The sequence below is a fragment of the Mercenaria mercenaria genome, chromosome 8, assembly GCF_021730395.1.
Source record: "Mercenaria mercenaria strain notata chromosome 8, MADL_Memer_1, whole genome shotgun sequence".
In the NCBI taxonomy this organism is placed as follows: domain Eukaryota; kingdom Metazoa; phylum Mollusca; class Bivalvia; order Venerida; family Veneridae; genus Mercenaria; species Mercenaria mercenaria.
Window position 1 is genome coordinate 56,078,386 of NC_069368.1, and position 27,458 is coordinate 56,105,843.

Here is a 27,458-nt window from a genome sequence, read left to right on the forward strand (position 1 = left end):
AATCTTGAGCTGCGGAGGAGGCGGCTTCAGCTAGATGGGTGAGGAGACGACTTCACCTGTACCTATCGAGCATTTCGAATAAGGACTTATCGCTATCGACCAAGTCGAGTCAGTAGGCGACTTCGGCTTCATCGACAAAGTTAAGTGAGGAGGCGACTTTAACTATCCCTGTTGACAAGTCGAATGATCTTTGAAGATTTCTTTCTCCTGGAACAAATACTTAAAAGATCATGTCATGGAGTGAATACTTATATAATATATTGATCTTACCGTACCCTATTTACCATATAAATTCAAATAAGCAACAGATATTGTTGCCGCGCAGCGTTTGCGCTTTATGAATAACTGGACAAGCGGTATATACAATCAGATGCATATAATGTAATAAGCATAACAGTAGTTTATCAAAGAACAATATTTGAATATATTGCACATTTTCAAATAAACAGTCAAAGACGATTTTCAAAATCTGACCAGCTGGCCTATGAAAATCCAGTCTCGAACCCTGTGTCCATTTATCAAATATCTTTTACAAATGTTCTTGAAAAAGTCTTATGAAAAACATATTCTACAATTGAAAATGGAAGAACAACTTCAAACTGGTTTTTAATTTTTATCCTGTCACTTGCAGTATTTTCGACCCGATATCAGGGTGCCGTATATCTTTCTTGATATACCGTCAGTTGATCATGTGACCAGTGATATACGGTCAATTGATCATGTGACCTTATGATCGATATTGTTGTCATAAGAAATTTTGCAACGAAACCATCATCATTGTGTTGGAAATGTCCGAACTAAGAAGATGAGTGGTCAAATAATGAGTTTTTATTAAAAAACGAAGAAGTTATTGCGATTTTGCCGGTAATCACGTCATTATATAAGTGACGTCATTACGAATATGACGTCATTAAAGCGATTGTCGCACACTTATTTTTGTAAAATAAATTGACAAATATCGGAATATGAAGTAATGACAAGATAAATAGAATAATAGGTTAGTGCCTAAGATGGAGAAAGTTTATCTGGCTTGGCTCCGGACGTTATCAGGTTCGCCTTTGGCTCACCCGATAACCTCCTCCACCTCGCCAGATAAACTTTCTCATCTACGGCACTAACCTATTATTCTCTATATTTCCAACTAGTTTCGGCTTTTAATGCCTTCATCAGGGGTATAATGTTTACAAGCAATAACGTTGATGACGTCATGTGGAACATGACGTCATAACAACGACGTCAAAACGTATGCAACAGCATGGCGTAATTTAACATTCAAAAACATTATACATATTATACAGAAATGCACAATGTAAAGGATCTACGAAACATATTCAGAATAATATTTGGATATCCCATTAAATTGTAAACCATGGGAACAATACGGAAAGTCATAAACATCAGTTTACGAGGTTTTCACAACCGTTTAACGCGGCATTTAGAAATACACACTGAAAATAACAATATAATGTGTCTAAGAATAACTATTATGATTTCACACAGTTAATTAAAGTGAAGCATGTAACAGCCACTGTTTTCCGCGGCAGCATTTTTCAACTTCTCCATTTTACATGATGCGTTTGGTTACAACTATATATGAAACGAATACTATTAAACAATTGATGATGTCACTTCTTTTGAAATTTGGAAGCGTCGCCCTAGAATGATTTCTGTAAACGCAGATACAAATGTTCAGCGGATATATTAACAGGATACGTTGTTATAGCATATAACGGTTTGAAGACAGATCACAAATTCTATATTGTTGCATATCATGGGTTGCGCCACTCGCATGTATCGAAAACTCATTTTTGAGTAAAGTTAATTTTGATATTGATAAAATTACAGTCAGCAGCATCTAAATGGAAATCACCGCAGCAACATGGACTCAGCTAGCACTTCCACTAATGATGGCTAGGAACAAAATGAACAGACAATTTCTTTCCTCCAATGGAATGTACAGGGCTTGGCGAGTAAATTAAATGACGAAGAATTTTTATGCTTTATTTCGAAGTATGACATCTTAATATTTAGCGAGACATGGAACTCTAACGTTACAAATATTTATTTGAAAGGGTACGACTGCTTTAATTGCCCGAGACCAAAGACGAATAAAAAAGCAAAAAGGCATAGCGGAGGTATTGTGGTCTATATAAAAGAGTCATTAAATAGTAGTACTGAGTAGTAAAAGTTAATCGTAACGGTATACTATGGTTTAAACTGAAATGTATTCAATCAAATGAGGAAAAAGACTTGTATTGCTGCGCGTGCTACATTCCACCGGAGGAATCGCCTGTATATAGAAATGAAAACTCGTGTATATATGAATATGACTTTTTCGATTCGTTAAGTGATGACATTTTGCGATATAGTGCCCTAGGCGAGGTGTTTTTGACAGGTGATTTGAACTGTAGAACGGGAAATTTGCGGGACTTTATAGAAAATATTAACCTTGATAGATTTTTAGATTTGCCGCAAAATGAAGGTTTAACAATCGAATGCAGAAATTCTAGTGATGAAAGGGTAAATTCATTTGGCCATAAATTGATTAATTTATGTAAAGAGCACGGACTTGTTATAGCTAACGGGCGTTTGGAGCCGGGAGAGTTTACGTATCACTGCTTAAACAGGAACAGAACTGGTTCTAGTGTAGTGGATTATTTAATCACCAATTACCGCAATTTTGAGAATATTTCGAATATGTCAATTTTAGATATGAATGAATACTCTGACCATTGTCCTATATCTTTTGATATTATATGTCAAAATAACCTGTGCACACCGTTAGATAATAAATGTGTTCAAAGCACTAAAATTGTATGGGACGCTAGCATTAAAGATCAATTAACAAATGTATTAGAGAGGAGCAGAGATGTATTTGAAAACATCACTTACAATATTGTAAATGATGTGGGTGACCTTGACTCTAATATTACTTCGTTTACTGAAACCATATATGAATGTGCAAATAAGGTATTTGGAAAAACTTTTAAAGTTAGACCAAAAACAATTAAGCGTAAAAGTAAATGGTTTGATGATAACTGCAGAGCTGCTAAGGCAAGATTTTTTAATGCCAAGAGAAAATTCAAGTTAGACTCTTCTTTAGTCAATAAGTTTGCATTCTTAGAAAGTAGAAAACATTTTTCTGACGCCAAAAGAAAAGCCAAATTTAAATATTTCTCGAAAGAAAAAAGAAATTTTTACGACTTGAGCAAAAATTCCCCAAAACAATTTTGGAGCAAAGTCAATACATACAGAAATTTGAAAAATGCAAAATCATCACAAATTGATGCAGCCCAGTTTGCTTCATATTTTTCTGAAATTCTTAACAGGAAGGTTGAGAGTAATTTCATCCCTAATATATCTAATGATATGGGTAATCTCGTAGAAATACAATGCCTAGATAAACCTATAGAGGAGGGTGAAATAAATAAAGCGATTTCTTCTTTGTCGAGAAATAAGGCACCCGGTTGTGATTTAATAATATCAGACTTTTTTATTGATGCTAAAGGTTTTATAACTCCATTTTTACATTCAATTTTTAACAAGATATTTAATGATGGTGTTTACCCACTGTGTTGGACAAAAGGTATTATTGTGCCAATACATAAAAAAGGTGACAAGTCTGACCCTAGTAATTATAGAGGCATATCCCTTATAAGTACAATGGCAAAGATTTTTTCTCTTATTTTACGTGGCAGACTAAATAACTGGTGTGAGAGTCAATCTATATTCAGTGATGTACAGTTTGGATTTCGTAATAATAGAAGTACTTCTGACTGTGTATTCATCCTCCACAGTATTATTCAGAAACTTTTGTCAGCCAATGAAACACTATATTGTGCTTTTATAGATTATGAAAAGGCCTTTGATACTATCGACAGAGAAATATTGTGGTATAAACTACTTGACATTGGCGTGAGTAGTAAAATGATTAAAATGTTAACATCAGTTTATGAACATGTATCAGCCTGTATTAAGGTTTTCTCAAATATGTCTGATTTTTTCGAGGTGTCGCTTGGCTTGAAACAAGGGGAACCACTCTCGCCGATACTTTTTATTCTTTTCGTTAACGATGTAACATCAAACCTTGATTTTAATTCCCTGACTGAAACTGATTTAATGTATCTATATGTTGTTATTTGCAGACGACATGGTCCTTTTTACTACGAACAAACAAAGCCTCCAAGCTCAATTAGATAGTTTATATGTATATTCCGTTAAATGGGGACTAAAGATCAATTATATTAATAAAACAAAATATGTATTTTTAGAAAACGAAGAAAAGTAGAAAATTACCAATGGTGTATTAATAATGAACCGTTAGAAATCGTAGACTCTTTTTGTTACCTCGGGGTAAAGTTTAGTAGTAATGGATCAATGGCGGAGGCAATTAAATCTTTGTCCGACCAGTCCCTCAAAGCAATAAATGGTTTATATTCAATCTTTTCTAGACTTAAATTTGATCTGAAAACTAAGCTTTTATTATTTGATCGCATGGTTGAACCAATTTTATTCTACTGCTCAGAGATATGGGGTGTATATGATACCAAATCTATAGATAGGGTTCACTTGAAATTTTGCAAAAAAATACTTGGGGTTAAACCCCAAACTCCTAATATGGCTGTTCTTGGTGAATTAGGAAGATATTCTTTGTCTATACTGTGTAAGGAAAGTGTTTTGAAGTACTGGATGAAACTGATGAATAATAAAAATTCACTTATGTACCATGTTTTTATTATGCAGTGTAATAATATTGACTCCCCAAGATGTTTAAATTGGGCTAAACATGTGAAATCATTATTGAATGACTTAGGTTATAGCAATTTGTGGAACAACATTTAATGAAAATATAAATTATTTTCCTATGTTACAGAATCGTCTCCGAGACCAATTTAAGCAAAACTGGCACTTTGATATCAACAATATGGCAAAACTTGATTATTATTCAGAATTCAAAATCGAATTTAGATATGAGCCTTATCTTGATATTGTAGAAAATGACTGTCTTAGAAAGTTGCTTACATGTTTTCGTCTTTCAGCACACAGCCTGGCTATAGAAACAGGAAGATATGTTGGTACCGATAGAGCTAATAGAATTTGTAGAAATTGTATTCATAATGTCGTAGAATCAGAATATCATTTTGTGATGACTTGCTGCAAATATTCCAATATTCGATCAAAATACATACCACATCTTTCATGGCCTACTATGCAAAAATTCAACAGATTAATGAGGTCAAGAAAAAGAAAAACTGTAATAAATATTTGTAAATTTATCAACGAGTCATATAAATTAAGGGCAGAAACGTTATAGTTAAGACCATTGATATGAATTTCTTTTATTATACATATAATTGTAATGTTTACTCATGTGCATGTAGATCTAGTTATTTATTATAGTTTTATCTGTTCATTAGCCAAAGACATGTTATGTCGATATTGCTAATAAAGTTTGTTGTTGTTGTTGTTGATAAAAATCATTGCTGGGAGATATATATTATACAACTAGGAACGGGAGCTTGGCCATTTGACTAAATTTCTCATCAAAATCGTATCTGCTGGTAAATACTATTTACTGGTAATCGTATTTCCAGATTCAGTTACAACATAGACATAACATATGTTTCTTTTCAATCTAAAAACGACAAAGAAAACCCTCAAAGCTATTGTTATAATAATTATACGCCTTTGGTGTGTTGAAGTGACAAAAATGAGCATGTTACACCTGTTTTTTTGTATTCCTCTTACATAAGCGTCTAATTTTTACCGTAGTTGCATGAAGCAAGCCAGCTTGCACTTATTTTGGCAATAAGCGTTATGCTCAAAGCAAAATAAAGGAACACACAAATAAACATTCGGATAACGTAGGAACAAAGGATTGGTTACAGGAATGGCATGAAACATAATAAAATCAGAACGCTCTTTGCCAGACAGTTCTGTAAAGCAGTTCCTAAAATAGCCATATAAATGAAATTTGGCAGTCCTCTGGTCGGGGCTGTATAAATTGCACTTGCGAAGTTTCAAAAAAAAAATCTTCGTAACTGCACCAAGGCCTTGCGCAATCTGTAGGAAGCCACACGATTTTTAAAAAATTTTCAGTCTGTAGACAATTTGCTCAGCTAATGGGAAAGTTCTAGTAGATATGAAGAACACACTGTACAACTCTTGTAAGTCACAGACGTGAAAACATGGTTCATATTCCGCAAACTTGGTACGAAAATTTGGGACTTGTTTCAATGATAATGAACATGTACAGGGTAAATTTAATAACAGAAGACCATTTGAACTATTTTTTTAATTCTGCATCTCACACTGAAACTGTACCCGCATCTAATGCAAATGTTGTAGGTTAGTTAATAAATCTATAGACATACAGATATCTTGAGCACAGTATACTAATTCTACAGTTACATAATTTATTCTTGACAAAAAACATGCTGTTTCTTTTATTTTGATGTAGTAGGGGGAATTGTGGGAAACAATTTTCCTATCATCAAAAAATACTGATTAAAAATTTAAAACTCAGCAAAAGCATGTAAACTAAATATATTTGCTTTGAAAAAAATAATGGTAATGTAGACTTGTGTTTAAAATGGATTATTGAAATCTCTCTAAAATCTACAGACATTCTAACTGACCTACCTGCATACAAACTGCAGTACATAAATATGACAGCAAAAAAGCAACAATTTAATAGACTCATAAAATCGGTATCACATATATATTTGAATTAATACTTTAAAAAAATAACATTGGCTGTATATAACAGATTCCAAAACATGAGAAGATCTTAATCTAACATACAGACAACAATCATTTGTAAAATTGTTCAAATGTTTTCTTAAGATATTGCAGCAAATATAATTGTTACTACTGTTACAAAAAAATAACAAAATAAAGCTCTTGATAATTTCTGTTGCTGATTCCATTTTATGACACAAAATAGTTATTACAGAAATTAGTTATCTATTTCTAGAAATTAGTTTTGGCAGTAGCAATTCTAGAATATCTCGTGGATTTGTCTAATTATCTTCATTACAAGTTTATCATTCAACAAAAGTATAAAATTCAACAATTGAAATAAATATCACAGCATGAAATACTGATATACCCACTATACAGAGACTTTGGTGTAAAAACTTTAATGCACAAATTTCCCAGGATAACTTGAAATTAATATTTACATTGGAAACTAAAAGAAAACCAATTTTAGGAAATCGGCCTATCCTACATTACATTACATAAATAACACACATGCTTTCTGAGCAACATTATCCTGAAAATATGTCCTACAAATATTTCTAAGGAAGGTCTGTCTGTCTATAAGAACATGCAGTTTGTTTACTTTCACCAGTGAAGAAAAGACAACATCTTAAATCAGCATCTTTTTTCACTTTTTCCACCTTTCAGCAGGAACTTTCTGCAGTGCAATATTGCGAAATCATTAATTTACATGGGGGATGATTTTTGCCAATTTTGTGGTTGAGTCAATGCAGAAAATTTAATTTCAATGAGGCAGTAAAATTCTCATGGAAATAAACATTTTGGCAGGAACCATCATTAAATTAAATGAATTCAAACTATACCACAATACCATTTATCATTACATAGGTATCAACAAAATCTGTTAAGATGCAAACGAACCTGAAATATATTACCTTACCTTAAAATATTTCAATACTGAGATTAAAATTTCATATTGGGTGTGCCATTTGTGACGATATGGCATGTTTAAACCTTCTTTCGCATTTTACTCACATTACAGAGCAAAGGGCAAGGCTCACTTATTATATAATGATTTGTATGGCCTAAACAATGTTGAAAAATGCCAAATTGGTGCGCTCAACTATTCGAAGAACTGATGTCCGACACAGATTTCAAATGACTACACCCTACGAAACATAAATGTAATAGATAATGCAATATAAACAATGCGGAGAAGTAGTTGAGCAAATAAGTAAGAAATAAAGTTTTGCTAATTCTATATCATCACTTTTACGACATTTTTAAAGGAATCAACGCAAACAAGTACGACTCAAGACTAAGAATTGTTTACCACTAAAGATACGACTTTCTAGAAAGTACATAAACTAGTCTCAATATTGTTATTTGTGGTAGAACCTTGTCACATTACCTTTACTTTAAAAACACAACAAACAAGTTTATTATATTGCAACATAATAATGAATTTTGAAAAAGAGTACACTTTACATCATTTTTCATCAAGTTGCTGAAATTTTGCAAAACAAGATCCAGTTACTGTCTTGGACAAAAATTGTCCTATTCAAAAATGTTTGCATTTTAAGACAAAGTACACCTTAATAGCTATGCTGTAGGTAACATTATAAGTCACACAGTTCATGAATATTAGCATAAAATAACAACCACAAATATGATCTCATCTACAGTGTACACATTACAAAACAAATTTACACAAACATATATTGATGACTGACACTGAATCTAAGCATTTCACAAAAATACATGCATATATTTTATCTTTTTTATTTGAAGTATTTTCTTTGTTTGAACACATGGCTAATACCTCACACAGACATCCCTGGTTCCCATTAAAAATATAACAAACCTATATATCACAAAAGATACATATCACAGTACAGCAGATTTGATAAAATTATAAAATACTATACACTTAACAATACTGGTCAACAAAGAAATCAAAATGGTATCAGAACTACTTATATACTTATACTCAAGGTCAAATGATTCATCTCAAGGTCAAATTGATCACCTTAAGTTCAAATTGATCCCTTCAAGGTCAAACTGATCACCTCCAGGTCGAACTGATCACCTCAAGGTCAAACTGATAACCTCAATATCAAACTGATCACCTCAAGGTCAAATTGATCACCTTAAGTTCAAATTGATCCCTTCAAGGTCAAACTGATCACCTCAAGGTCAAACTGATCACCTTAAGTTCAAATTAATCCCTTCAAGGTCAGACTGATCACCTCAAGGTGAAATTGATCCCTTCAATATCAAACTGATCCCTTCAAGGTCAAATTGATCACCTCAAGGTCAAACTGATCACCTCAAGGTGAAATTTATCAATTCAAGGTTGAACTGGTCATCTCAAGGTCAAATTAATTACCTCAATGTTGAACTAATCATCAAATATTGTAGACTGATTTTAACAATAGGCCAGAAACTACTATATTTATAAGTACACTACAAGGACACATACTTTAGTGTCTAGATTATCACCTACACTGTTAAATTCTAATGGGAGTCATCTGAAACCTGAATAAACTAAAAACACCAAACTACAATACTTTCTGTTTATGTACATATTGGCATCACTGTCTGCTAAATTTCTAAAATGACTGGTTCATCATTCAATTTGGGCAATACCATTTATTAATTAAAGGGGTGTTCACTGAAAATTTATTGACTGAAAAGCGACCAGTGCAGACCATGATCAGCCTGCACATCTTGGTCTTCACTAGTCGCAAAGGCAGAATCACTTGCTGCCAGCAGGCTAAATGTTAAGAAACAATACAAGTATTAAGTACAGGTACTCTAGCTAATTATAAAGAAATAAAACATGTCAGCATTTTATAAAATGTACATTGCTCTGCTCTAAAAACCTGTAACTGCATTTTGGCATGAAAACAATTTTTAGAGGGCTGGGAATGTAATGTACTTTGCTGCATCTCTGGAAAAATTACTGAAACAAATAACCATTTCAAATGCTGCAAAATTCAAAATTTATAAAACATATAATTTTGATACAAGATATTTCTTGCTTTAAAGCCTAATGTGCAGTTTCAGAAACTTACGCGAAATAGAATTGCAACAATAATTCTAAGCCCGATTTTAACCAATATTTGACGTTTGTTTTTGTTTAAAAGACATTCCATTTTTTAAATAATTTAGGATATTTTGTCAATCTTAACAGAAAAATAAACTGAAAATTCTGTTTTGCCTTTTAAGAATTTCATAAAACAAGAGCTGTCACTAATGGTGACAAATGCCCCCGCAGCGCCTTGACCTTTGACCTGGTGACCTTGACCTGGTGACCCCAAAGTCAGCAGGGGTTGTGTACTCAATAAGTACTATCAGCATGTGAAGTTTGAAGGTCCTGGGTGCAGTGGTTCGCGAGTAAAGTGCCTTCATGCAAAAAGTTAACATTGTGACGAACTAACTAACTAACGAACGAACTAACAGACGGACAGTTGAAAACTAATATGCCTTCCTTTGGGGGCATAAAAATCACTTTCATTTCAAATTCTGAAACTTACTTTGTTTCTCCTAAAACTTTGTAATATTACAGTCACAGGATACTAGGACAGTGCCATAGATATACTGTCTACTGATCTGCTGCATGTCACTGAGCTAATTCTCAAGTAAAGACTAGTTTCAAAGTTTGACAAACCAACCTAATATGTCACTGACTCAGATAAATGTATAACATCTTAATAAAAAATATAGTTTTATTCTAAATACAAACCACATAAAATTACCTAATCATTCAATCATGGCCATCTTAAAACAAACTGCAATCTGCCTTTTTTCTATATTAACGTTTGTATTACAATACATACAAAGTTTAAAGTACTGGTACTGACTTTTTTAAACATTTTTCCCTTTTGAAAAATTTATATTTAGCCTTTTTGTTTAGAAATAATGATACAGAGCTATTTGTTTGATCATTTAGTGTTCCTGTTAATTTGAACAAGCAGTTTTATCATCTGTGTTTTGCCTTCAACACTAACATCCGAGTTTTTTCTAACCAAGAAGATCTCTAAGTGTTATATCAGAACAAGCATTTCCTTCCAGACTGAAGTTATTTCTACGTCTATCATTCTCGAAGCGCCTCTGTCTCGCAGCAGCATGGTTATCTAGGTGTCTACGCATGGGTCTTGGTGGCAGGCCAGTGGCTGTTATGTTACCAGACACTGGGGGATGTGACCTGGGACTGTTTCCTAGGTATAAGTCTGTGAAAAGCTGCAATTAATATCATAAATCTGAATGAATGAAATGAAAGAAATGTGTTGTGTTTATATTCAAATGCTAAAACATGGAATTTTCAAAAACAAGCAGTCTTGTACAATAGGACAAATTAACTTCAAATTTATTTATTTATTTGTGTTTTACGGCGCACCAACACAGTATAGGTTATATGGCGCCAAACAGGACTACAAATTTTGGTTTCACATCGCATTTACATCGAAATAAAAACATGAGGTATGGAATCAAAATTTGCATACCTGCTGGAATCACAGAGTTACAGCAAAACCAAGACTTAGTGTTAAAACCCTGTTAGTCGCCTCTTATGATCACGCAAGGGTAAGGCAGTGGTTCCAATTCTTTTCATAATTAAATCCAAAACTAGACTGCCTGTTATCCATCTCTATTTTCAAAATCTGCTGTTTCGTAAGCACTGAACCATAGTCAGTTTGGTTACAGAATTCTCCAGGTCACTGGAAACTTGACATATGACCTTCTTTGCATGAATATTCATTCTGAACCTACAGACAGCTCAGCAGCAATTCCTCAGTATAAATTTACAATGAGCAAAGTTATGGCAACCTGAAAATTTGTTACTTTGAAGTTTCTGGGAGTCAAATTTAACCTGCAGTATCACTTTTTACAAAATACTTCAAAATCCATCAAGAAGGAAACAGATATGATCCTAGTAAAAGTGATGAATGGTTGTTATTGAAACAACATTAATCTTTATGTTATTCACTTACTGTAAGCCTTTCCAGCAGATTCTCTCCCTCTTTAGGTATTGGACCTGTACCCAATGGCCTTGTACCATGTCCACCTCTTTCTCTGCTGTTATCACGCCCCCTATCTCTGCTGCTGCTACGGTTACGAGCCATGCTGTTGTTTTGTGACCAGCCCCTCTGAGCAGCTCTACCTCGTTCTGATGACAAGAGTGGAAAATGGTATGAAAATCCAGCGACTAGGTGAAGGGAGGAACGGAAACAAAAGCAAAAAAAATGTTAGTGAAAACAAAAAGGTAAGGTTATGTAGAACACGACCAAACATGTGATATCTGCTCTTTTTCGAAAATATTTTATATAAAGCAAATGTTTGCAGAATCTTATTTTTCATAGTTTTAAAACGTGCACCAATATCTTGCCAACTGAAATTTTCTTAATATGAGCAATTAGTTTCCAGTTTAAATAGTTTAATATCAAAATGTCTAATTTTATCTGAGTTAAATAAAAGTACTTTGACTACTATAATTAAGGAAGTTTAAGGAGTGTTATCACATGTTCAGTCCAGCATGCAAAGAAAGGTCACATACAAGGGAACTAAGCAGGGGTTTAAATTATCTTGTCATGCAAGGTGAGTGTATGCAAACATTGTTACATGTACAGAAGGTGAATAAAGTACCTGAAAACCTTTTCTACAACAGTAAACATGCTACATTATATGTACAAAACAACAGGAGATAAAAGAATAAGGTGTAATAAAAAAAGATGCGACAACTTACTAAAAACAAAATCAAATTTCAAAATATACAGCAAAGTATGTCATTACACTGACAAAATCATGTATAAACATAATCATCCATAATCCTGACAATAAAAGCTACACACAACATTCATTAATATAGAGGATTTATTTTTTCTGAAATCTGTGGTTGTTTCAATCCATGAAATTAACACCAATGAATACACAAGTTTTTCAACCAATCCATCAAAAAATTTGAAAACTATGAATTTATGGCCAAATAAAAATGTTGTTTTTGTCAAAATCACAAAATTTTATGTCAAAGACATAAAATGTTTTCAAAAGAACATGACATAAATCTGACTTAAATCTTCATCAGAATTTTTAACACAAAAGAAGGGCTAGGTTAGTAGTTGCAGATTTATTATCAACATAAAATTATGTGAAAAAAAGGGAATTCCAATGTCTGCAAAGGCTCCCTTTTATGAAGTCATGTATAAGTTACACATGAGTCATAGTGATGTGGTTAAGGTTGCCCACTGATTTTAACTTCAGTTCTGTGGAACTATCTTAAGTTAGCATAACATCACTACTGTGGGATTATCTAATGTCAGAATGTAGAATTATCTAATCTAACTAATGTCAGGAAGTTAACAGAAAGTTAGAAGCTCTAAACCAAAGACAAGCAGCATATTACAGGTATGTACAGAGAATCTCATTATTGATATTGATGATTATGACTGTGTATGGAATCATTCAACATCATGAAATATACAATAAATATAAAAGTGAATAATTTTATTATTACACTGTCCTTAGTAGGAACTTCTACAATGAAATGAAAGAGAGGAACTATATATGGTAAGTTTTCCAAACCCTTTCGTATTTGTGTAATATATGTATACTTGTAAAATTCTGATTGGTGTTGATTTAGAAATAAAATACATTGTATGTTTAAACTAAATGAAATAATTTTCACAATCATCTGTTTATATCAATACTAGTACCTGGATTGGAAGCAGGTGCACTCGAGACAAGCTGTTGCTGTCTACGCTGTTTCAAGCTAGGTTGACCAGAGTTACTGCCCCTGGGCACATTTTGTGAGGAATCAAAAACTATATGTGAGCTGGATCCTGTACCTGAATCAGCAAACAGTCTTTGCTCAGGTGGAATATCAGCTACTGCTCCACCAAGTGACCTTGACCTTTGACTTTCAGGATTTCTCCCAGCATCCTCAGACCTCACTGAGTCGAGGATCAATTGTTGGGATGCAGCGTCTGCAAACACGTTAGGCATTTCTCGACATGGTGACAATCTTTCCATATTCGATAAAAGAGCGGCAGTGACATCTGGTGAATTTTGTACATCGTTTGAAAAGATAGAACCATGGTTGAATTGTCTCTCTTGAAGTATATGATTTGAACTTTGACCTTGTGCACCTGTGTTGTGACCTTGACTGTGTGGATCAGCATGGCAGTGTTCATTGTTTGCAGCTACAACTTGATCTAGAGGGTCTATATTTTCTCGTTCTGAAATATGACAATAAATTCCCAACAACTAGTACATGAAGTATTTTACTTGCAATATTGACCAAACAGACAGCATTCATTCAAGGGGTGATCCTGAATTATGTAGAATATCATTATAACTCAAATACTAGAATAAGGTACTATTCTTAAATTTTATTTCTAACTTGAAGTGTGCAATTCAATTAATTATTGGCAGTATTATTGAAGTCTGAATACGGTAATGATCGAAAACAAAGTCCTGTCTCATTTATGTTCACCTTTTAGACAATTGCTTTATACCGCAAATTGGACAATACACAAATATGTAGACAAGCACTCATACCAAGCACTCAGAGTATTTTTGTTGCAGATATGAAGGTTATCAGTGTTATTACTGTGTAAAAAGTTGAATGAGCATTTAATAAAGTAAATTGCATCAAAAGAAGAGCTTTTGACAATGGAAATTTTTTTAACATTTTCATTTAAATTTCATAAACTTTCATAAAAGGATATAATACTCTCTGCAGGCTTATACCTATTTGTGAAGATTGTATAGACATATAATGATCATCAGCTGGGTTTGACCTTTCATTAATTCCTGCTAACCGGTCACTCATAGCTGCCCTCTGATGACCTGCACGATTTAACAACCGACCTCCAGGTAGTCGTACACTGGTTTCTAAATTGTTTTCACTGCAAGTATATAATATAGGTTTATAAACAGGACAAAGATGAACTTATCAGCCTACTGCATATTGCTCACTTGGACAGTATTAGTTACGAGGTATGTTGAGGAATGGATACGTGATATAAATTATGCTGTTAAGAAAATCCATATCAGTTTAATAACACAACTACAAAATCTAAATTAAATGATCATTTTCCAAATGTGGAATTAATTGAATATTTGTAGGGAGATAAAATTTTAATGTTGTTTCAAGTAGTTTAGAAGAAAAGAGGTATAATTACTAGACTCCTAGACTATGATATATCTTTTTACATTTTTATAATTGAATGTGGTGAACTGAGCCAGTCTATATTCTATGTCCAATATCATTTAACATCATTCCTCAAAATCTCTAAAATAGACTGTCTTTTGTCTCTATGAAATTGAATTAGACAAAAAAGGGGAAAAATGTAGAAGATATTTATTATCAGTCTAGTGGCTAGATTATATAATTACTATGGAGATTTCAAAGCTTACAAACTGCTTTGATATGGCATATTGAAAATTAATCAAAAAAATGTTTTAACACTACTCAGAAAACAAAAAAAAACACCCCAATTTGCTTCGGTTAAGCTACAATAATACTGTAGAATGACTGACCTTTCTGATACAGCTGTTCCACTGACACCAAAGTTATTCTGTATGGAGCCAAGTACTCTCTCTGCTTCCCTGTCTACCCTGTCACGAGGTCGCCTAAGTGGCGGCCTACCTGAAACCCTGGTTCTGGAATTACTTTCATTGGCTTCTGGTGCTCGTGCAGCAATGCCAACTCCAGGAATTTCTAAATTAACAATACCATTGGGCTGCACAGTGGTATCTGAACTGCTCTGTCTTTTCTTTGCTCTGAAAGCAAAAATGACAAAAGTCACCCCATAAAACAATCTTAGGAGGCTCTATGCAATTCTACCAGAGCAGAGTCAGATGAGTACTCTTGGACCCAGGTTCAAGTCTTACTTGTAATCTAACTGCATATTTCAATTACCACAATGCTTGGTTCAAAAATCAAACAAAAGATGATACATGCATCAAAAAATTATTGAAAAATAACTTAAAGTAGCAAACAACAAGACCGCTATTTTTCAAGTCCATACAGTTTTAATACTTTAATGTAAATTGTAAAGAGACACACCTCAAAGTGTATGCAAAATTGCTCAAATTCTAGGAAATACCTGCATTTACTAGCAACTGTTAATTAAGGGTGAATTATTTGTGACAATATACCTGTAGTCTTTAAAAAATTAGAGAATATCTCTACATGTAGTAAAAATTTGATTTAACAGCAAAAATTATCCATTTTATACCACACTCATAATTTCAGACATCAGCTTTAAGCATTTTGTTCATGAATTTGTCTACTAGTATGTAATACCTGTAACAAAATCTCCCTCTCTCAGCTTTAACCTTTAGCAAGTGATTCTGTCTTTGCCCAGTGTAGACCCAAGATCAGCCTGCAGGCTGATCATGGTCTGCACTGTTCGCTATTCAGTCAGTAAATTTTCAGGGAACACCCCTTCAAATAATAAATGGTACTGCCCAAACTGAATGATAGACCAGTCCATTTTAGAAATTAAGCAGGGTAAAGGTTAAATGTATGTCTCTGAATAATTACAAAGCTAAGATATGACAAGGACTGCTATACTAACCTATTTCTGTTATTGTCTTCCTCATCAAGTTGGGCTGTTATCCTGTCCCACACTACCAGACCATCAATAGGGCAGGTAGGCCGGGAATGTAACAACCAGGGGTCTATACAATCTCTGTGAAACTGAAATATATACCACAAGAGTATGTGAGTATAATTGAGCCGCGCCATGAGAAAACCAACATAGTGCATCTGCGACCAGCATGGATCTAGACCAGCCTGCGCATCTGTGCAGTCTGGTCAGGATCCATGCTGTTCGCTAACGGTTTCTCTAATTGCAATAGGCTTTGAAATCGAACAGCATGGATCCTGACCAGACTGCATGGATGCGCAGGCTGGTCTGGATCCATGCTGGTTGCAAACGCACTATGCTGGTTTTCTCATGGCGCGGTTCATATATAAGGACCAGGTGGAAAAGATCTGCATAAACTCATCATTACAAAAACATGTACACATATTAATGTTATATAAATATTCTGAATAAGTTCAATAGCCTGAAAAAACTGACAATACTGGCATAAATGAAAAAAAAAATGCAATGACGTCACACACCCGATATGAAATTCAGACGTCAATATGGAAAAATATTGACGTTTCTGATTCCATTGTAACTGAACGGATAATTTTATGTATTACCTTGTGTTTACATCTAGGAAGTCTTCTAACAAACTGGCCAAGCTGGTACCCATGTAAACAGATTCTACACTGAACACCTGGTTGAAGCAAGGGACCATTCTGCCTTACTTTCTCAAGAGGGAATGTCTGGATAACTTCTTCAGGTATATCACTCCCTGTAGCTGCATTGTTACTGAATCAATAAAGTTTATATTCAAAACTACTCAAGAAATGTCACTGTTTACCATATTATATATAACTGGATTTACAGATTGCTAAATTTGACTCAAACTACATTGTACTATTCACTATTATTTCAGGTACTATTTACTACAACAACTGTAACTGTATCTCTCTTTTTACAAGATATTCAAAATGTATAAATGCTTTCCTATCAGCATATTAATAACACCAATCTTTTTGGACAACATTTTTTGGAGCAGAAGTTAAAAGCAGTATGTCCTGGTAGAGGTGAATATAAACAATAAATGAATTTAATCAGATAACCTGTCTTGAATCAAACTGGTTCACAGAATGAAATAACAACAATGATGCTATAGCATCTATTAGAAGAAAGATTTAGCTTTGATGACCACATGACAGTAAAGAGATGCTTTAGTGTAAAGAAAGCCTTATCACACTGTCAAAGACATGGAACTAACCAACACTAACAAACAATATTACATTAAAACCTGTACTAAGCAGCTAAACCAAAGCCCCAAAGCATTTGGCTGCTTAATTTAGGCGGTTTTCTTAAGACAAGTGGAAATTAAAACAAAAAGTCAATTTGAGAAGTAAGCTGACTGGCTGGTTATTACAGGTGGCTGCTAAGTCAGGTTCAACTGAAGCATGTTTACCTGTCCAGCTGCATGAGCAGATCATAATGTCAGGATCAACTGTAGCATGTTTACCTGTCCAGCTGCATGAGCAGATCATAATCATTATCTGATATTTCCCTGTTCACTAGATCATCTACCACTGCTTGAGGTAATACAGCTCCATACGCTCTTCCTGCCGCCCTCCAACGCTGATTACGTTTCTGCATTACACAATTACATATATGGACATATGCACAAGATTTTGAAACAAATTCTAATCTTGATAGTTTCTAGTGTCTGAATTTTTGCATTTATGAGTCTTAATTAAAAGTCATAAGATTACCTGCACATTAAATAGTTAAATCTAAATCTAATCCTTTATTATGGACTTAAAGAACACATTGAAATGTTACTCTAAAGACTAATTTAAATCCTGGCTCATATAAGGTTTATGACATTTTATCTACTACAATATTCGAAAGTTTGTATCTTTGTTTGGTATATTTACAAAGAAATTTTGTTTTTAAGTTTCAAATAACATATCTTACATGTCTGTATTCAAAGGCATGCTGTGTGTGTATAGGAGTGTTGAAACACGACTGACACAGGTGGAAATCTGCACATGAACTGCATCTGAAAACATAAAATAGAACTGCTAATGGTTAAAAGTTCTGCAAAATAAGCTTTTCAAAGCGTTCAAATTTTGGGGTGTTAAGTATTTTTGTCAAAAAAGGGCATTATTTGTGGACCTTTTACATCTTTGACTGAACCTGCATTAACTAATGTGATAAAAATATATTTTCATTATCGTACACTGTAAAAGCACACAAACAGTAAGTTACAGCGTAACTTTTGGTGGAAAATCCTACATATTTCTGGAGGTCAATTACGCTTTGAATTTATTTCACGGAACCAGGTTATTTAATTTTGAGACATGGATAAAGTTGATTCATGACCTGAAACTTTGATGATGCAATTCTTAAAAGTGTAAGAATATACATGTTATAAGTTGCTGTGGTACAAGTTCTTAAAAATGTTGCTCGCTCTGTTACGTTAGAGGGCTCTAGATGTGTATTATGGTGTAACTGAGCCACTGTTTCTGCACATAGCAAGATTCTCAATATTGTCCTCACTTCCATTTATATCACTAACCATGTGTAACTATGATCGGCATTCATTTTTAATGCTCAATTCCACACCGTTATTATTTCATTTTTTATTATAACTTCTGTATGCATACATAATATTTAACTGTTGTGTCTTGTTAGAAAAATGTTCACTGCCAAAGAGCATCTGAGACTTTTGTAATGCCTGTGAATAGATGTTTACGTTACTATAGTATTAGATAAGGATATAATATGTAATTGTATTTTTTTTTAATATGTCATGTTTGAAAAAAGTTCTTGTAATGTTCTGCTCTTCACTATTGGAGGAAATAAAGGTAGTAGTAGTATTACCTCGTCAATTCTCATGCAGAAGCTAATATATGAGCCGCGCCATGAGAAAACCAACATAGTGGCTTTGCGACCAGCCTGCGCATCTGCGCAGTCTGGTCAGGATCCATGCTGTTTGCTTTCAAAGCCTTTTGCAATTAGAGAAACTGATAGCGAACAGCATGGATCCTGATCAGACTGTGCAGATGCGCTGGCTGGTCTGGATCCATGCTGGTCACAAAGCCACCATGTTGGTTTTCTCATGGCGCGGCTCATATTTTGAAGAAACCTCACATAAAACATCACATATTAGTCTAATGTCCGTAAGTGAGTGACAGAACATAACACTGGTTTGTAACAGTAGGAAATAACATGTTGAAATGTTTTCATCCTGTTATTGTTTGATTCAAATATATGTCATCCTTGATTTTTTTGTTTATTAAGATAGAAGCCTCACATGTGCACATCCTATAAAGCCATATAATAGATATATTACAGACATAAATTGCCTGTACAAGTATAAATTTACAGATTTTATGGGATTTCATGTCTGGAACAATATCTCAAAGAGTAGTAAGTTTTAGATTTTAAATACATTTGAATAAGCTTCTGATGTGACAACATTCTGGAGACTATAAAATTTAGCTTTCTTTATATTATAGGACACTTGTAAATTCTACTTTCACATTTCAAAACCATGTTTATCAATTAATTTATTGGATAATTGTATTTCAAAAGATTTTTATTATATGTAGAGATTTCCTTCATGTTTCCAGATTTTGGGATCCCAGTATCCCTAATAGAATGTATATATATTTTTTACGACACAACATTAATTTGGTATTACCTATAGCATTTTCCTTCCACTGGGGATACCCTGCAGCTCTGACAGGTTACACCTAGATGTCTGTCCATACGGCCTCCCTGGCTGGCACCCTCCGCATTACGGTTCTCATACTGAAGAAATAGTTTACATTTTTCTAAGACATGTTCTCTAATATTCATATTAGTATTATATACTTAAAACCCTGTTAGTTTTCTCTATAGGTACATATCACACATAGCCTTTGCAGTATAAGTAAACAATTATTCATACAAACCTGTAACTGCATGCATATAGTGAGATCTCAATAAGAAAATGATTAAGATTGCTGTCTGAATCACTTGTCCCTTACTGCCAAGGAGTCAAATTTGGCACATGGTGAAGAAGTGTTTCATACTGGAAGGTCAGTCGTTCTATCCATGTGTATGATATTCAAGATATACCACAAATGTAATGTGTAGAATATATGAGTAAGGACCATATATTTCTAACCATTTGTTTTTGTCAAAGTTCTGTTGCAGAAAATAAAAATGTAAAATGTACAATACACTGCTGAGATTAATGACAGAAAATTACCTGCTTAAGTAACTGTTTCTCTGCCTGTACAGACAGTCAGGTAGTACTTTCTGTCCTTATACCCAGCAATTAATAATGATAGTTTGACTTCTGCTTGCTGACAAAAGGAATACAGCTTTGAATACTTCACCTGTGAGTTGAAAATCTGGACTCTTCCAGTCAATGAAAGTCATTTTTTTTTGTAACATTAAATTTTTTTCTTTCTTCCAAAGTGCATCAACACAGACAATGCTTTTCACATCACAGAAATAACAAAGTTAAGTAGCCCTGTTACAAGAAATCAGTTAAATCATTTCTAAGTTACCTTCAACATTTCAAAAGGTCCAAAATCTTCTCTACAAAATGGGCACTTGACAGTAGTTTCTCCCTGTGACTTCTGATGTTCCGCCCAGACTTTCATACACTTTATATGTATACTGTTCCCACAACCAAACCTGTAAAAGTTTCCAGGTAGATACAATGAGATTCTGTGTAACTCTGTGTAATATTCACTGGGTACAGTGCAATTTGCAGTTGTGGTAATGGAGCAGCTAATTCATTCATAAATTGTTTAAAATTTCTACTGTCATAACGTGTTGGTATTTTTTACATTCAATTTGCTATACTGGTTAGGAACAATTTTCCGGACACATTTTCATATTTCGGCACCATAACTCCCTAAAAAAATATTTGACATAAATGAAGCCCACACTGCACAAACTTCAGCTCCTTCTGCATCCAATGTTGTAATCAGCATCGATTTGTGACTTAAAATATGGGTTCCATTGGGCCTCAAATGGGGCCACTAAAAGAAGTTATTTTCCCCATCAGGTAAACCAGTAGCCGGACAAATATTTTGACGGTGTTTTGCTGTTAATTTGATATCAAAATAAGTAATTAAACTATTTCTACACATTTCTTTATCATTCACCTCTTCAGAATTCAATTGCACATGCAACATAACTCGATGTTCAATAGCAGCTATGAAAGCAAACTGAGGTTGACTATAAAAAACTCGAATTTCGTCTGACACGAATTCTTGATAATTCCAACAGATATAGAATAAAATTAGTGCAAAAATCGACAGCCCAGCATCTTACGTAACTTTTACCGTGAAATTAAAAGTAGAACATGTTATCAGCAGGCAATCATTATGTAGTTTAATTATTTCTTCCCCACTTGATACCTCGGCAAGTGTGAACTACTGCGCATGCGCAATGCTATCTCCATGCCCAGTTAAGACAGAAAGTTGTTTTGTAAACGCAGGTGAGTTATCATCAAACACCAAAACATTATACAGCCTTATAATAAAGTGGTTTGTTGTAGACATGAAGAACAAACATCTAAATGATCTAGATGAAACAATTACATGAATAACAACGAAGTAAAGCGGATATTACATGTGTCCGGAAAATGGTCCTGTCTGGAAAATGGTTCCAAACCAGTACAGTAAAAGAAGGACAATGTTTCATCTTTTCAAAAAGACCTTAATTAATCACATCATAGAAGCTCAAATATGCATTCGGTATAACAAAAAATGCAGCTTGCTGTCAGCCAGATATTTAATACCTATTTGTATTATTATAACTGATCTTTTCATGAAATCAGTATAAACTCACAGAAAATTATTTTGTTTCTGTTAACAATTTCAAAAAAACAATCACGAGGTTGTAATTTTAGTGCTTAAATAAGGGGCTAGTATCTACAGCAGAGTTGTTTTATTTGTAGGATAACTTCCATTGAAAGTGGAACAAAAGCAAATCAAGGACTAAGTTCTTTTCACGTGGATTCCAGTTTATATGGCTGCCCATTTTAACATTAGAATACAGGGTTTTCCTCAGGTGATTGGCCAAACTGATTTTTTGTTCAAATTACTTGCAAACACAAACAGGAGCATTTACTTGCTGGCAATATGTAACTGGGAGTCCTTTAGTTAACAGCTTTACTTAATTGCAATATATAATCAGGGGCCATTTAGCTTTCAGTCTTACTATAGCAATATGTAACTGAAAGCAGTTTAGGCCACTTGTATCAACTCAACTTATTTGCAACTGAGAACCATTTAGTTAGCAACTAGACTTACTTGAAACATGTAACTGAGAGTTGTTCAACAGCTTGTATCAACTCAACTTACTTGCAATATGTATCTGGGAGTTGTTCAGTTAACAACTCAACTTACTTGCAATATGTATCTGGGAGCTGTTCAGTTAACAACTCAACTTACTTGCAATATGTATCTGGGAGCTGTTCAGTTAACAACTCAACTTACTTGCAATATGTATCTGGGAGCTGTTCAGTTAACAAGTCAACTTACTTGCAATATGTATCTGGGAGCTAACAAGTCAACTTACTTGCAATATGTATCTGGGAGCTGTTCAGTTAACAAGTCAACTTACTTGCAATATGTATCTGGGAGCTGTTCAGTTAACAAGTCAACTTACTTGCAATATGTATCTGGGAGCTGTTCAGTTAACAAGTCAACTTACTTGCAATATGTAACTGGGAGCTGTTCAGTTAACAAGTCAACTTACTTGCAATATGTAACTGAGAGCGGTTTTGTTTACAAGTCAACTTACTTGCAATATGTAACTGGGAGCCGTTTAGCTAACAACTCATCTTGACAAATTGGACAAACATCATCATCTGCAATGTCACGTTGAGGGATTACCTCCCTTGCATCACTGTCTGATGACATTGGGCGTCTCCATCGTGCCACGGCTGTTGGAACCTTTTTACGCATCTGTTGTGTAATGCCACGTAGAATTTCATTGATCTCTCGCTCTACCAAACCTTTCTGCCAAGACACTGAAATGCAAGTCATTCCTGGTCACATTCACTTAGAGACTATACATGGGCCACTATTACTGCTAGAATTTCAAAAATGTATCAAATGCCTAAGTTTGTGTGACACTGAAGGATGAATGTTCCTTTGTGATTTTGAACTCAAAAACGATTGCCAGTAAGTGAATCTGTTTGTTACAGAGAAGAATTAACACTTAGCCGTACACTTTGAGAAAAACTTCAATCAACACCAAATCAATTAGAAAGAAAGGGCAGTTTCGCATGAAAATTGATAAGCATGTTGAACATGTATATTACTCTATAAAACAATTGTCACTTTACTGATTTATACATAGAATTAAGAAAAGAGGACTGCATAAAGCGGCCACACTTTCAGGCAGTTCAGCGCCTTTAAAAACTCACCATTTTCATAGAACTGTTACATATCTGCGTTTTGATGCATTTGCAATAATGTCCCATTGCTAAACTTTCACATAACTAGGTGGAACATAGTTTTCAGTAACTGTTTATCTTTATTTCTAGATCTGATGTTGTTTATTTATCAAATATTTCTGTGTTTTGATAATATAATCCTAAACCATAGTCTTATCACTGTCATTCATGTAAATTACAAATAAACATTGTGTAGAAATTCTGATCAGCACTTTTGCATAAATCTGATAAAGCAAAAAAAAAATGTATGAGAAACATACTTGGGTTGTTTTGTGGCACACGGAATTTCTTTAGTAACAACCAACATATGTGTTTACATAGATCTCGATCTTTCATAAACTGTGTACATGTACAGCTGTGAGGGTCTCCAAGAAATGCCTGAAATAAGATGGAATACCTGAGACTAAATATAATTAAATACATGTAAAAGTAAAACCTTAAAGAAATGGAAACTTCTGAAAGTAAAACTGCCATTGTATTTAGTTTTATTGTATTTTATTCTTGAAACAAGGGCCTCTCTGCCTCTTGAGACAGATTTATAAGAAAGTTGGAAGTATGTTGCATTATATAATAATGTATCTGACTTAAATTTACCAATACTGACACTACAGGAGGATCAAGCTAGACATTTCTTCCAAAGCTGTGGTCAGCTTTGTCATTCACATTCTATGAACTATAGATGGCATATTTGTTATGATCAGTAGACTTGCCAGCCATGAAAAAATATATCAAAATGGCTTGCAGGATTTTTACAGCTATGCCGTGTGAAATATTTAAAGAAAAAATTTAATACTAAAAATTTAAAAACCTTGCAAGGCTTAGTTTCACCCTCTTCCTTGAGTAGGAAACCTGTTGGCCCTGTTTCCCGTAGTATATAAATGGTAGCATTCTGAGCCTGGGTCTGTCGCCAGAACACAAGATCATTGCAAGTTCTTCTCCATGGTACACTTCTAGCCATATTTCAGTGCCTTTTTACAGCTCATATACTGCCTAAGAAAGAAAAATATGTAGGAAAATAAATATGAAAAAATCACTTATAAAACATATAATTAATATTATGTTAAAAGGTATGTTAATTAAAGCTCTTTTATGTAGCTAAGAAGCTTACCGTTTTAAAACTGTATTACCTTCTAAACAATACATAATATATTTTCATTCTGGTTTCAAAATAAAAGAGCTTATTTTAGAAGAAAGTATCTAGGGATACAGGTCCGTACCTCTAGAATCTGATTCTAGAGTTATGGATCCGTACCTCTAGACAAGCCTGATAGGGGACAAGCCTGATAGGGGTTGTCCAGGGGTACAGACCTCCTTTTCCAAGATATAAATTTAGGGTTACTTACATCAGATTACATTTTGTTGACAATGAAATATCAAATACTATTTTCCTAATATTCACCACTTGAATCTAAATGGTTAACAGATACCAGCATTTACCAGATTGTCAAGGTATTTTTTCAAAATGTAAATAACCGAGGTAGTCACCAGACTTTGATATATCATGAGGAATTGACCAGGCACAAAATGAATTAGAAAAATTGTTAAATTACTTGGTGACAAACCATTTCCTAGCTAAAATGATATTGATAAAATGATATTTAAGAGTATTTATGTTTCCCTCACATTTGATAATCATTATACGAGACATACTGAAGATTTTGCAAAATGTCCCTTTTACTCGTGTCTGTTAATTGATTATAAAACAAATTGTTCTGTGCTGATTATTATTATTATTAAATAATGACATAAATAGGTGCATATGCCTTGTCATGTCATAAAATTTGTTTGTAACAATTTAGCTTTTAATTCATTTGAACAGGAATTTGATACACTCATTAATCTTTAATAAAATAAATGAATCGGCATAGAACAGTAAATTCTTTGGAAGTCCTTGATTATTTACGTTTCAGAAGAACATATAAGCTGGCATCTGTAAACCGGGCCTTTTAGACTCACGTTTTAGGTGAATACTGATTATATTTTATTTGATATTTTATTTTCAACAAAGTTTATGTAAATAACCAAAAATATCAGGGAAAATGAGGTCTGTTAGGTAACCTCTACATTATAACCCTAACAGTACTGTCTAGAGGTATGGATCTGTACCTCTAGAATGCAGATTCTAGATTTTAAAAGTACAGATCCGGCGTTATTTCATTCTCCTAGACACAATCATCTTAATTTTGGTGACATATTAAAAATCCATTTGCACAATTGCAATTTCTTGTTGTAGAGCCCTGTACGCCATGTCTAAATAGTAGGATGTTTAGGAATAGCACGGCAGTTTTTGACTGCCACAGTCCTGTCAAAGGGATGGCAACTACAAAATTTAAGATCATAAAATAAGCCGGCCGCTCAACCTGGGGGTTGTGGGTTCGAGCCCCACTAGGGTCACAACCACAACCTATCAAATGACAACAACACTGGTTTTTCCAGGAAGCGGACTCGAGATTGGTTCAAATAAGCTTTAAGCTTTCATCACAATCAAGCTAAAATAAATTCTCTACTTGTATAAACTAACTTACTAAGCCATCCAAATGAGTAAGGCTAGCCAACAGGCGAGTAAAAGGACTAAGAGGGATGAATCACCCCATTACATGATCTCAAACTCCCCCCCACCCCCCACCCAAAAAAAACTGCATTTTCGCACAACGTCCACTTTCACTAATATACATGCAGCTGCTAAAAAGCTGACATATTTTAGTGGTTCGAACAGCTACTGGAACGAAACAAACGGAAGAACAACCGGTAAATATTAGAACAGAGGATTAGATCTACGTGATATATGAATGGTAATGAAATCTATATATTAAACTTTGCAGATAATTTAACCAACAATATATGGCTAAATAAATCTATAAGAGCGGTTCCTCAGTCATTTAAGAAATAAAGCACAAAACAAACTTCTCATTCGACAGCCATATTGTTTACAACCTCGTTTTGGCATTGTCAGGCAAACGAAAAAACCTATACCATACTGTGGTAGTACAGGACAGGTGCTATATATTTTCCACATGCACGCCTGGGACATAGTGTGAAAACACATTTATCACGCATTTAAGTTGTGTTTCATACTCCAAATATACTATCAGCTAATATGAGTGTCTTTAGATTGTGTCAAATTACTAAATAATCATTGTCATCACATAATCAGTTATGTAAAAGTACAATTTTTATTAAGTAATCAAGTGATCATGTTGCAGTCGCCACCACAAAAGAAAGGATAAATGCACATGTAGTATGTGTTTTGTTAGTGTATACGATGCGGATATGTGTTTTCTACACTTTTTTTTATTTGTTAACGATCTCTGGCAGGATCAGAAAAATCAGTTAAAATGTTTGTATCATTCAGTTTAAGGAATCTTTTCCTATTTTCTTGATGCCTGTTTACCAACTTTTACCAGTCGGTATCAATTTGTTTCCCAATTTGGAGCTATGTTAACAATAAACTTATTTAGGTTGTTTTTCTGCCTCCCATGTGTTTGTATTTCCTATTTTAATGGCCTCCCATGTTTGTATTTCCCATTTTAATGGCCTCCAATGTTTGTATTTCCCATTTTAATGATTTTGATAGCCCCAAAGGGAGGAGTATATGGCTGGAGATATGTCCGCCATTCTGTCCGTTTAGTATGTGACTATGACCTCTGTATCGACTTCTCAAAATGCTTTATTAT

General features: G+C 34.0%; 1 protein-coding gene across 2 annotated transcripts; it reads right to left on the reverse strand.

Moving 5' to 3' along the window:
- Positions 1–6,286: 6,286 nt before the first annotated feature.
- Positions 6,287–26,727, reverse strand: LOC123566297 (uncharacterized). Of its 2 annotated transcripts, none has more exons than XM_045360256.2 (15): positions 26,689–26,727; positions 24,593–24,774; positions 24,045–24,162; positions 23,127–23,355; positions 20,876–21,005; positions 20,020–20,129; positions 18,288–18,372; positions 17,833–17,960; positions 16,943–17,114; positions 16,308–16,429; positions 15,265–15,507; positions 14,473–14,630; positions 13,437–13,958; positions 11,718–11,893; positions 6,287–10,968 (listed from the first exon to the last, which is right to left on the reverse strand). In XM_045360256.2, the coding sequence occupies exons 2-15, from the start codon at positions 24,740–24,742 to the stop codon at positions 10,750–10,752; spliced, it is 2,562 nt and encodes an 853-aa protein (XP_045216191.2). In that variant the 5' UTR covers positions 24,743–24,774; positions 26,689–26,727; the 3' UTR covers positions 6,287–10,749. The 2 variants fall into 2 exon arrangements, with proteins under 2 accessions (XP_045216191.2, XP_045216190.2); XM_045360255.2 differs by having other exon boundaries at positions 11,718–11,932.
- Positions 26,728–27,458: the final 731 nt, after the last annotated feature.